Source organism: Gracilinanus agilis, chromosome 5 (genome assembly GCF_016433145.1).
Source record: "Gracilinanus agilis isolate LMUSP501 chromosome 5, AgileGrace, whole genome shotgun sequence".
NCBI classification, from domain to species: Eukaryota; Metazoa; Chordata; class Mammalia; order Didelphimorphia; family Didelphidae; genus Gracilinanus; species Gracilinanus agilis.
In genome coordinates this window covers 181607575-181620141 of record NC_058134.1, presented here as the reverse complement: position 1 = coordinate 181620141, position 12567 = coordinate 181607575, and the positions used below count along the sequence as shown (strand labels likewise).

Genomic DNA, 12567 nt, shown 5'->3' with positions numbered 1-12567 from the left:
ACCCAAAAGAAAGCTAAGGGGCAGTTGGATGGCTCAGTGGATTAAGAGCCAGGCCTAGAGACAGGAGGTCCTAGGTTAAAATCTGGCCTCAGACACTTCCTAGATGTGTGACCCTGGGCAAGTCACTTAACCCCCATTGCCTCGCCCTGTAACAAATAAAATTAATATAGAAGGATATATATAAAAAAAGATATTAGGGTTTAAAAGGGGGCAGCTGGGTAGCTCAATGGATTGAGAGTCAAGCCTAGAGACCGGAGGTCCTCTGTTCAAATCTGGCCTCAGACACTTCCCAGCTGTGTGACCCTGGGCAAGTCACTTGACCCCCATTGCCCACCCTTACCACTCTTCCACCAAGGAGCCAATACACAGAAGTTAAGGGTTAAAAAAAAAAAAAAAGAAATTTAAAAGGCAGAGGGGGAGGTACCAAATGAAGTACCTATGGTGGAGAAGTCAGATAAATCCCAAAGTAGGATGGCCAGTGAGAAATAAGGAGTTGTATCTCCTGAGCTCAAACAAACAAATAAATAAATTTAAAAAAATAAAATAAAATAAAATAAAATAAAATAAAATAGAAGTTTTGGAGTTCATGGCTCTGCCCTCTAATCAGAAGGGCGAAGGGTATTGAGGAAGGGCAAATACCAAGAGTGATTCAATCTTGCAAAATGATGAGATTTTCTGGGGTGTAATACATAAATCTGAGAAATCTCAAAGGAGTGTAGAAAGGTAGGAAATGTAAGTTCAATAAAAGTAGACAATTTTTCATACTTCAAAGTTGTATTTCTAGCATGATTGCAGTACCTGCCTGGCACATAGGTAGATGCTTAATAAATTCTCATTAAATAATTGACTGATATTTCCATTTACCTGCAAATCCCTTTTAGCTTCTGGTTTAATTTTAGCAAGGATGTCTATATTGGCATGATTTAGTTCTAGAAATATTCCCATTTACCAGTCACTGCTCACTGGACAAGGATTTCATCTTTAGAGTACCAAGAACATTTATAAATGATCTCAATTGGTGATTCTTGGTATCTTTTGGCTCCAAGAATGGAAAAATCCATACTTCCATTGTTGTTGCAACAATTTTTTTTCCTTCATCATTGGGTTACCATGGCCAAAGAATTCATTCTGTAGTAACCATATTTTTGATGGTGAGCCTCTGTGTATTTAGCAAGTTTGGCTCACAAAAAAGAAATGCAGTTTGCTGCCAGGATCCTATTTGAAATTTCTCCAGCATAGTAGAATCTGCCAGAGGTTGGGTGCTAACACTGGCATAATCTTTGAAAACCAGAATCCTCTCAATACCATGTCAAGGCTTCACTGTAGAAGAATTATTTTACCTTGCACACATCACTCATTTAATTAATAGTTGTTGGATGTTGACTATTCAATAAATGTCTTAAAAATCAGAAATTATTCACAGTCATCTTTAAGCTACTGGAATATTTCAAAATTATGGAAAATCAGGGCCATTAGTAACTGCTGGTGCCTCAATTTCTCACCACAAAGAAAAAGTACTGAAGGCAATTGACTGCCCAAGCATCTGGCCTTTCCTCCTATACTAAAAACATGCCATGCCATATGACCTTAATCATTTTCTTTTCTCTCCCAAATCCTATACACTCCTGAATTAAGCCAACTTTGGTTGCCTCTGTTATAGCTATTCATAAATCAAAATGAACTCCCACCTGCCAAAATCTTCCTAGTTACTGAAAATCGTCCCATAGACCTCAATCACATCCTAATCCTTTCCACCCACATAAATATACCTTACTTCTGTTCTGCCAGGAGTCTTAATCAAGACTTCCATTTTTTTGCTTATTATTTAAAGACTAATATTTTCAAATGTAAAAAAAAATAAATTATATGCTTCCTTTATTTTTTTAAACCTTTACTTTCCATCTGAGAATTAATACTAAGTATCAGTTCCCAGGTAGAAGAGAGGTGAAGATAAAGCAATTGGGGTTAAGTGAATTGCCTGAGGTCACACAACTAGGAAGTATCTGAGGTCACATTTGAACCCACATCTTCATCTCCAGGTCTGGATCTCTATCCACTCGGTCACTTAGCTGCCCCTTCTTTATTTTTTTAAAAGCCTACTTACCACCACTTTTCCTTCATTATTGGCATCTCGATAATCCGGATTGAGCTGCAAAAACAAACCAAAAAGAACTTATTTAGATTTTAAATTAGGTTTAAAATAATTTATCAGTTATTCTTCCTTGAGACAAACAATGGTTTCTCTGTTTATAGGAAGGTCTATAAATGTTTCTATTTGTAGCTAAAGCTATATTTTACTTATCTCTTTACTGACTATAGAACATATCAAAACAAAAGTCCCTAAATAAAACCCACAGAAATTCAAAATAGGTCTAGGACTATATAATAAAACTACTTGGAAATAAAACAGTTGAAAACAGTTAAATAAATAGTTATTTTGAAATATTAAATTGTTGTTTATAGTTTGGACATTCTTTTTTTTTTTTTAACTACCTGTTTTGTTTTGTTTTTTTAAAACTTACCTTCTGTCTTAGAATCAATACTGTATATTGGTTCCAAAGCAGAAGAGCGGTAAGGGCCAGACAATAGGGGTTAAGTGGTTTGCCCAGGGTCACACAGCTAAGAATTATCTGAGGTCATATTTGAACCCAGGACATCCTTTAGCCAGGCCTGGCATCCTTTAGCCACCTAACTGCCCCTAAAATAGCCTTCAAGATAAACTTCAACTGTCATTTTTTTAAAGATCAAACCTGTTCCTATAGGTCTTGGCATCCTAAGAGCCATAAATTGAGAATACTTAAAATCCTTGGCTATCCACTGAGTATGACTTTCTTAGTAAGTAAATCCAAGGGAATCATTATCAGTAATCCCAACTTCTTTGTCTTCCATCCTCCTCAGAGCCCACTTCTGGAGCCAGAATTCTGGGTACTTCAAGCAAAGCACCAGTGCTGTCATAGCTAGGGTTGGCCACTGAACCTGTCAGAGTCATCTGTGTGTTTTACAAATGTAAAAGTTTCTGAATGTATCTCATCATTCATCTTGTGCCATCTTAGGATGGGATTACCAAAATGGTACCATGTGAGAATATCATCCAATCCTTGGGACCCCACTCTTCTGTACTGAATCACCATTCCCACCTCACCTCCAACCACCATTCCTATTACTCTATCACATGGAAAGAAAACTCTAGACAATGTGGTCTGGGTATGGAAGCCTAAGTGAAGGACAGTGGGAAAGCGGGGCAGGCACACTAGCCTGACTCTTAAAAATCTAGCTGGCCTCTATCATGCTTCCATCTACACTGGACAACTTCTGGCCCTGTAGTTGGTTGTGTACTCCCCTCACCTCAACATATGACCAAATACTGGTATCCTTTCTATACCACAACTTCCCCTTTTGTGGTTTTGATATATCACAGATCAGCATAAGAAATTAAATGAGAATTTGGGGGGAGTTTTGTGGAAGCCACGGATGATACAAGAAGACCAGCAGATGACACAGAAAAAGTTTAGAAACTCAGAATGCATAAAGTATATGTATTATATTGTATAATCTCAACATAGTTTATCTTTTAATACCATATATATACCCAAATTCTTTTTTAAAGTTAAAATAAGTAAAATGTTAAAGTTTGCAAAAAGAATATGAAAGGCAACAGATGACAAACCTAGTCTAAAAATGTAGAGAGATCTTAACATTGACTATATATGTGTGTGTGTGTATATATATATATATATATATATACACAGATACAGACATATAAAACCATATAGCCTATGACCAAATACTCAACCCAAATTTTACAATAAGGTACTGTGAACATGTTTCTTTGGTATGAAGAGAGGGTCCAAAATTTTTACATGGATTTTCCAGATGGGGGAAGGATGCTGCACCTCAAACTCCCCACCCTACCTGTATTTCCATTTTTCCTAGAAAGGATGAAGTCAAATCTTCTAATTTTCTAAGCACCCAGTGACTTCTCAAACCAACACACCACTTCTCTCCCTAGACATTAAATGAGCAACAAGCATTTTATTCAGCATTTAATTTTTGTTAGATTGGGGGTGAAGCAAGGGCACCTGGGTAGCTCAGTGGATTGAGAGCCAGGCCTAGAGACGGGAGGTCCTAGGTTCAAATCTAGCCTCAGACACTTCCCAGTTGTGTGACCCTGGGCAAGTCACTTGAACTCCCATCGCCTAGCCCTTACCACTCTTCTGTCTTGGAACTAATACACAGTATTGATTCCAAGATGGAAGGTAAGGGTTTAAAAAAAAAAAAAGATTGGGGGAGAGGGTGTTAGGGCAGTGGAGACAAGGGATGGCCATACTGCTAAATAATATTTTTTATACTTTTGATTTAAGCACAATGCTTTAGTAAACAAGTAAATGTTTTCCCATTTACTGACCACCATTGCCACAGAACTCGACTTACTGGTAGCTTTGGCTGTTAAATTTGCACCTCTTGCTCCCAGAATCCTAGAGGTCAGAAAATCCATCTCTGAGGGAGAAAATCTCCATCTTCTGTAATCTCCCATTATTCTCATACCCCTAAGATATCTCCTCTCATCTTGGGTCTCTCTCTAGATTTATGATTGGGTTCCCCTGCTATCCCCCCGACCTCCCATTTTATTAGTGCTTTTTGTTTTTCAAATACAATAATAACTGGATATATTCCTGCATTCCTGACCCAGAAAGCCTTTCTTCGAAACTTAAAAAAAAAAAAATCAAACACAATCAAATAAAACATAACAGAAACCAACACTCCATTGCCCATAATCCCCCATCTCTCTAACAAAAAGGAGAGAAATGAGTTACTTCATCACTTCTCCTAGAACATGCTCAATTAGTTTTTTCTGAAAACTCTTCATCTTCAATCTCTTCTTTTCATACTTTCCATCTTCTTGCACTAAATTAAATCTGCCTCTCTCCAAAAGATATTTTATCCCTGTCTACCCTTCCCAGTAACTAATACAAGAAATTTTTTAATTATTATAATTTTCAAAAATTTCTCCTCTCTGTGAAAATGCCCTTAAAATTCAGATAATTACAAGTCAATATTGTGATTTTGTTTTGAAATAAAAATTTCTAATTCTACTGTATGCAAATACTCTTCTGTAATTAAATCATATCAGTCCTTCAAGTTGTACTTAAATTCCATTCCTCTAAAAAATGTTTCTTGTCTTAACTTGACCAAGTAGAATGGAGATTCTTTGAACAACTTGATTTTTGTCTTTGTCTCCATTACCTAGCATAGTGCCTTGCATACAGCAGGCTTTTAATAAATGTCTGTACTTAATAATAGTATTTTAAATGGAATAATTAAATAATAATTTAATATCAGTTTTTGTATACAGCATTTCATTTGCTTTCCATAACAACCTTGAGAAGTTAGCAGGATTAATATTAATTTCCACATTTTGTAAATGAAGAAACTGAAGCTCAGAGAGGTAAATGGCAAATCTGTAAGTTGCACAGAGCACTGAGCTTGGAATCAGGAAAACTTGAGTTCAAATATGACTTCAGTCATTTGTAGGCCATTGTGTGACCCTGAGCAAGTCATTTAACTTGTTTCCCTCAATTTCTTCATCTATAAACTACGGATAATAATAGCACCTACCTCCCAGGATTGTTGTGAGGAACAAATGAGATAGTCATTAGACAATGTTTAGCATTGTAATACATAGTAATCGGCATGCTTTTGTGGTTCAGTTATTTTCTGTCGTATCTGACTCTTTGTGACCTCATTTAGGGTTTTCTTGGAAAGATACTGGAGTGGTTTGCCATTTCCTTCACCAGCTCATTTCACAGAGGATGAACTGAGGCAAACAGGGTTAAATGACTTGCCCAGGGTCACACAGGTAATAAGTATCTGAGTTTAGATTAGAACTAAGGAAGATGATTCCAAGCCCAGTGCTCTATCCACTGGGCCACCTAGCTGCCCCCTAAACACTATATAAATTTTAGCTCTTACTAATACACTGTTGGTAGAATTGTGAACTGATCCTATCATATTGGAAAGCAATTTGGAGTTATACCCAAAGAGCTATAAAACTATGTATAGCATTAGACCTAACAATATACAATTGTATTGCTGGGTCTATTTCCCAAGGAGATCAAGGAAAAAGGAAAAAAACTCTCTATGTTCCAAAATATTCATAACAGTTCTCTTTGTGGTGACAAAGAGCTGGAGGTTGAGGGGATGTCCATCAATAGGGTAATGACTGAACAAACTGTGGTATATGATTATGATGGAATATGTAAAGAAATATAATGGCAGCCATGCCATTATATAAAGAGTGATAGGCAGTTACCTGCTTAGAATGCAGAATGAACTGAGGTGGTGTGAGCCTGGCATGAGCCAGGGCAGTTGAAATTTTCCTATAAAAGGAACAGACCTGAACCCATCTGGGTCTCAGTTTGGAGATATTTGGGCAAGGCAGGGAGAAGGGCTTAGGCAAGGCTTATTCTCTCTTTACTCACAAACCAAGTCCAGCTTACGGACTGATTCAACTCTATCCATCCACCTCAGTTCTCTGATTTATTATCAACAAGAAGATCTACAAAGAATTCCATCATCAGCAAGGGTTGAGCCTTGATTTAGGGCTGGGCCAATCATGCCTAGTCAGGCTGTCAGCCAACCAAGATCCTTAATCAATAATAATCAATTGAAGATTCAACAATGAGCTATTCAACTTAGATTTACTTGGGAAATCCCAATTCTCGATTTCCATCTTTACCCAGTTCCCCTTTTCCCTAAACTCTTCAACAATTAAACCATCTTTCAAGAAGCCACTTGCCTGTGAATTCTCAAAGTTCCTGTGGGAGGCTTCAGTTGGCAGAATCCTGTGACAGCCAGGAAAGGGGTTTTACTTTCAATATTCCTTCAACCAACAGTTAAGATTAAATCCGCAGTTAGAACAAGTTGATAGTTAATTAGTCTTAATAGACGAAACATCCAGGTCTTTAGTTTATTAAGTTAAGGAATATAGCCACCTTCATCAACTTACTAGGGCTTCAGTTAGGACAAGGGTCAGCTGTGTTCCCTAATCAGCTGATTCCTTAGTTCAGGCTGTTAGCCCTGGGTTACTGTTTTGTTATTTTGGGATTGGAGTAAGAGGATTCCACACATTCTCTTAGTACCATCTATATTTGGGTTGGCCTTTGGGGATCCCTTCTTATCTAGGTGTCCCATTAGGATCCCTCAACAATCTCCAATTAATTCCATATCAACTCCCAAGATTTACATAACAAATACTACTGTATAAGAAATGATGAGCAAATTAATTTTTTAAAAACTTGGAGAGAACTACAGGAGGTATTGAAAAGGGAAATGAGTAGTACCAAGATAATATTATATACAGCTAGAGAGTTAATATTTGACGAATAACTTGTGAATGTTCACCTCTAGAGAATGAAATAAGAAGTACAAACCCAAAAGATATAGTCTATATATATACACATGGGTTTCCCAGATGATGCCTTCTATGTTTTGGGAAGGCAAGGGAGGGGCTGAATTAAAATTAATAAATTAAATATTACTATTACTATTTTGGGTATGTATATATGTATTTATATCTGATACTGAGTCCTGAACCCATTAATTATCACCTTTCTCTTAGAAGGTAGATAGAACATTTCATCACCATTCCTTTGGAGTCTTGGAGAGTTATTACATCCACCATGGTTTTTACAGCTTTCAACTCATTCCACTTTTGTACAGTATTAATTTTTAGGAAGTTTATCCTTATATGAAACGTAAATCTCAGCCTTTTATATCCATGACTCTTAGATAAAAACAGAAAACTCAAATCTGCCCCTTTTGCAAATGGTATTTACAAATACCTACCACTTCCAGTTTTCCCTTCTGGGGACAAGTAGAATAAATTTCATCCCTTTTTCACATATCAATCCTTCATATGCTAAAAGATAGCCATCATGCTCCATCTTCTACTCCCCTCAAACATTTTCTTCTTTAGCTAACTCTCTGTCTCTGTCTTCTTGTCTGTCTCTGTCTGTCTCTCTCTCTCCTAAGACAGAAAGAGTAGCAAGGGGTAGAAATTGAGGGGGTTAAGTGACTTACCTAGAATCATACAGCTAGTTAGTGTCTGAGGCCAAACTTGAACCCAGGACCTCCCATCTTCAAGCTTGACATATCCATTGTGCTACCTAGCTTCCCCCATGCTCTTTCTCATAAGGCATGATCTCCATCCTCATTTAAGACCATCCTACTCACATTCCTCTAAACACTCTCCAGTTTGTCAATATCCTTCCTAACACAGAGCCTCCTGAAATTAAAAAAAAAGTCAAAATATGATCTGACCAGGAGGACTGTCACCCTAGTCCTAGACACCACACCTTATCAAACCAGCATACAATTTTGCTAGATTTTTTAGCTGCCAAAAATACTGCTCAGTGTTCCTAAAGTCAATCTCTTTTATACCAATAGCATGCAATTCATGGGCAGCCCATCCGTTGTCTTATTTTCTGTTCATAAACTATTCATTCCCTTCTTCTAGTTAGACATGCCTCTAATGCTATATTCTATACTATTACTCACATGCAGTTCAATATTCATAATATGGTATGAGTTATTGACACACAGAACATGATTCCCCATTGCCCCACGCATTATTTGTGATTTTGGTTTTCTAAAGATGACTCAGCTCTATTTTGTCATTGAGAGATCCTGCTGTCAAAGATATATAGACTACAGAGGCATTGGCCAGTTTGGGACAAGTCCAATATCATCCCTCACCTCAGTTCTGTATACTTGTTTCACTTATACATGCTTGAACATAAACACAAACAACAAATATATATTTACACACATATGCATTCACACACATACACATATATATGATATACATGACATATATATGTACACTTATAGAAGGAAGCAATAGAAAGAAATAAGTATTTATTGGCTATGTGCTACACACTGTCCCAATCCTTCAACAAATATTTTATTTGATCTTTATAACATTCCTTAGAGGGAGACATTATTATAATTCACATTTTGCAGATGAGGAAACTGAGGTACATAAAGGTTATATGGCTTTCCCAGGGCCACACAGTAAGTGTCAGAGGCTGGATCTAAACTCTATTCTTCCTGATTCCAAGTTCTATCAACTGTGTCACCTTGCTGTCCCTATAGACTAACTCAGTGAACTGTTGTTCTAAATGCATGTCGCTGTCTGTAATATGTGTTTTTCAGCATACATAGAAAAAAGTTGCTACCCCAGAAGTTAATAGACCTAGGTTCAAGTTCTGGCTATAAAACTCGCTAGCCATGTGAACATGCACAACTCAATTGACTTCTCTAATTCTGTTACTTCTTCTGGATAATGTCAAAACCATAGGAACTTGGGCAATATTTTCACTGTTGCTGCCAATTTAAGGCAAAGAATTTTTAAAAAAAGAAAGGAACATTTGAGAAGTGAACATTTGCTTGAGAAGATGGTGTCTAAACAATGCAATATGGATTTCAGGACCAGAGCTTAAAAAATAAAAATGTTCAATTCCTACAAGTGATGGAATACAACAAACAGAGAGTGATAAAAACCTTTTTGCCTAAAGTCTGATAAAATCAAAAAGACCTTAAACTGAAAAAAGAGGATAAAAACTTATGTATAACCTCCATTGTAGGAAGAGAAAATATGAATACCCAGTAATTCGTAGGAGAAAATATCCAAGAAAGCATTTTAAATAAAAATCCATGGCCACTTGACCCCCATTGCCCACCCTTACCAATCTTCCACCTATGAGACAATACACCGAAGTACAAGGGTTTAAAAAAAAATCCATGGCCTCAGATACAAAATAAAATACACAAAATAAAAAAAGTGAACTAGACAGCCTATGGCAAGGAGGAATATTTGACTAAGCTTTGATAGTAAAGAACACATGATTTGAATATGACACTAGAAAAGTAGATCTTATTCAAAAGGAACAGGTTGGAAAAAAGTGGTAGGACAGAAGGAATAGCACTAAAACAACATTAATAACAATAGTTATTATAACATTTATATAGGACTTCAAGGTTTGCAAAGTGCTCTCCAAAATCTCCAAAAATCTCATTTTATCACATTTTTATCAATTTATCACAACAATCCTGAGAGGTAAATGTAATTTTTACCCCTTTTTTACAGATGAGGAAACTGAAGCAAGCATAGGAGAGGTGAGTTGGCCAGGGTCATGTGGGTGGTAAGTTTTGTTGTGTTTGAATTCAGGTCTTCTTTATTTCTTCACTCCAGGTCCAGAACTTTTTCTACTCTATCTATCATGATACTCTACTGCCTAGTATGCCTGCCCCTAGCTATGTAGAAAATTAAGTTAATAATATCTGAAAGGAAAATCAGGACTATTGGCATCTGAGCATGCTCTAGATGTCTCAAATGTAGAAAGGAAATAGATACAGAGTTTAGATAATACATCATAAGCCAGGAAGAGAGGTAAGATTGTAGTAAAATAGGATTTCAGTTAAAATCCACACATCTGTAGGAGTTTTCTGTCTACCAAAAGCAAAGCAGAAGAGAGTTTCTTGACTTCCCTTAATGATAATTCCATCCTCCAAAATACAGAGGACTCAATAAAGAGAATTGCTATTCTGGCCTTGATTCTGATCAAAAAGATGAAATTAAAATGACAGGAACCTTGGGAGAAAAGTAAAGAAAGCATTTCATCTTTCATTTTGGATAAAGAAGGAAGGGGAAAACAAGTTACGATATGATATATACTCAAGAATTTTGGAAAATGTTTCAATGGTGGTTTTAAAAAAAAATAGAATCCTATACACTAAAAATCAGCCCAGGAGAAATGAGAAAATCTCTTTAAAAAATTCTACTGAGGAGGTAAAGAGAGAATTGTCTAAAGAAATTGGTGTAGGAACACTAGGAAACCACTGACACACTAGATTTTTGTAAGACATCTAAAGAAGATGAAGCACAGACAAGTAGGAGGACAAATATAAAAGCACAAAAAGGTACTGTAATAATGTCAGGCATGCTAAAATTCAGGCTGGCAAGGAGAGAGCTAAGGACAGCAAAAAGGTGGTGCAGTTTTTAGACAAACTAGGGGAAGAGGAAGATCAAACAATGGAGAAGAGGACCACTGTGCAGGGTAGATGGAGTGAGGACAAATGACGACAGGGAGAAAGTTAGAGCTGCTCAGTTTTTATTTCCACTTCTTTTTTTCTCTGCCAAGGAGAATATTTTTGGATGGGAAAGGGACAGCACAAAAATAGCTAATAGGGAGTTGAAATCTAAGATAAGTAGGAAGATAATGAGAGAGCAACTGACAACATACGATGATTTTAAGTCATTGCAGCATCCTGGGGTACAGAAAGAATGCAATTGAAATCAACAAATATTTAGTTAAATGCTGGCAATGAGGAAGGAAGGCCCTGGAGTAGGAATGCAAAGACAAAACAAATAAAGTTCAAGCCTTTCAGGAGCTTCTACCCTACTTGATTCAACTACTAGCTAAATAAAAGCCAGTGTGAGGAGGCAGAAAAAAACTAACTGGGAGAGATCAGAAATGGCTTTAAGAAGAAGGCTTTGAAGGAAATAAAGGATTTTAAGAGGGGAGTATAAAAGGGAATTCTTAATACCTTTCTTTAATTTAAAGAGGGACCTGGAGGTCCTTTTTCCATAGAGATGTATAGGGATTAACCAGTAGAAACCAAAGAGACAAGATGGAGAGACCATAGAGACAGGAAGGAAAAAACCATAGAGACAGGAAGTAAGGTAGAAGAAGGTTATAAAAGGGGTCCAGCATGGGTTGATTGGGCTGTCACTTGCTGACAGTTAAGGGGGGGTGGTCAGTTGCTGACAATTGTGTTCTGTCAGTTATTGACAGTGAGAGCTTGCAGTTGCAGGAAGTTGGCTGCTGGGTGTGTTGATCATTGGGGGTTGGTTGGTTGCTGGTGGTGTAGTTGGTGATTAGTTGGTGGTTGGCATTTAGTTGCTGGAATATAAAGGTATACCTGAATTTACTGAGAAGGCTTTTGGCTTTAGCCTTTAGAGGGCTTTTTGCCTTTTTTTTTTTAAACCCTTACCTTCTCTCTTGCAGTCAATGCTGTGTATTGGCTCCAAGGCAGAAGAGTGGTAAGGGTAGGCAATTGAGGGTCAAGTGACTTTCCCAGGGTCACACAGCTAGGAAGTGTCTGAGGCCAGATATTTGAACCTAGGACCTCCCATCTCTAGGCCTGGCTTTCAAGGCTTTTTGCCTTTTGCAGTTTTGGCTTTTGGTTTGGACTGTTAGGTTTTTTCCTTTCCTTGAACTTTTTGGAAGGTGGCTGTTCTTCATTGACAGACCTAATTGGGATTGGATTAAATACTGATTGGGTTGGTTTTGATTGGGTTGGAATTTTGTGGGGTGGTTGTTATTAGCAGAAGATATAGGCAGGGGGGGCAGCTGGGTAGCTCAGTGGAGTGAGAGTCAGGCCTAGAGACAGGAGGTCCTAGGTTCAAATCCGGCCTCAGCCACTTCCCAGCTGTGTGACCCTGGGCAAGTCACTTGACCCCCATTGCCCACCCTTACCAATCTTCCACCTATGAGACAATACACC

General features: G+C 37.4%; 1 protein-coding gene across 1 annotated transcript in view; it reads right to left on the bottom strand.

Annotated features, from left to right (window-relative positions):
• The window catches only part of ITPR2 (inositol 1,4,5-trisphosphate receptor type 2), a 529867-nt gene that overhangs the window by 364572 nt on the left and 152728 nt on the right, over window positions 1-12567 (bottom strand). Inside the window, exon 9 of the mRNA XM_044679064.1 lies at window positions 2105-2149. Coding sequence (XP_044534999.1) covers window positions 2105-2149 — 45 coding nt within the window. The remainder of the gene's footprint in view (window positions 1-2104; window positions 2150-12567) is intronic.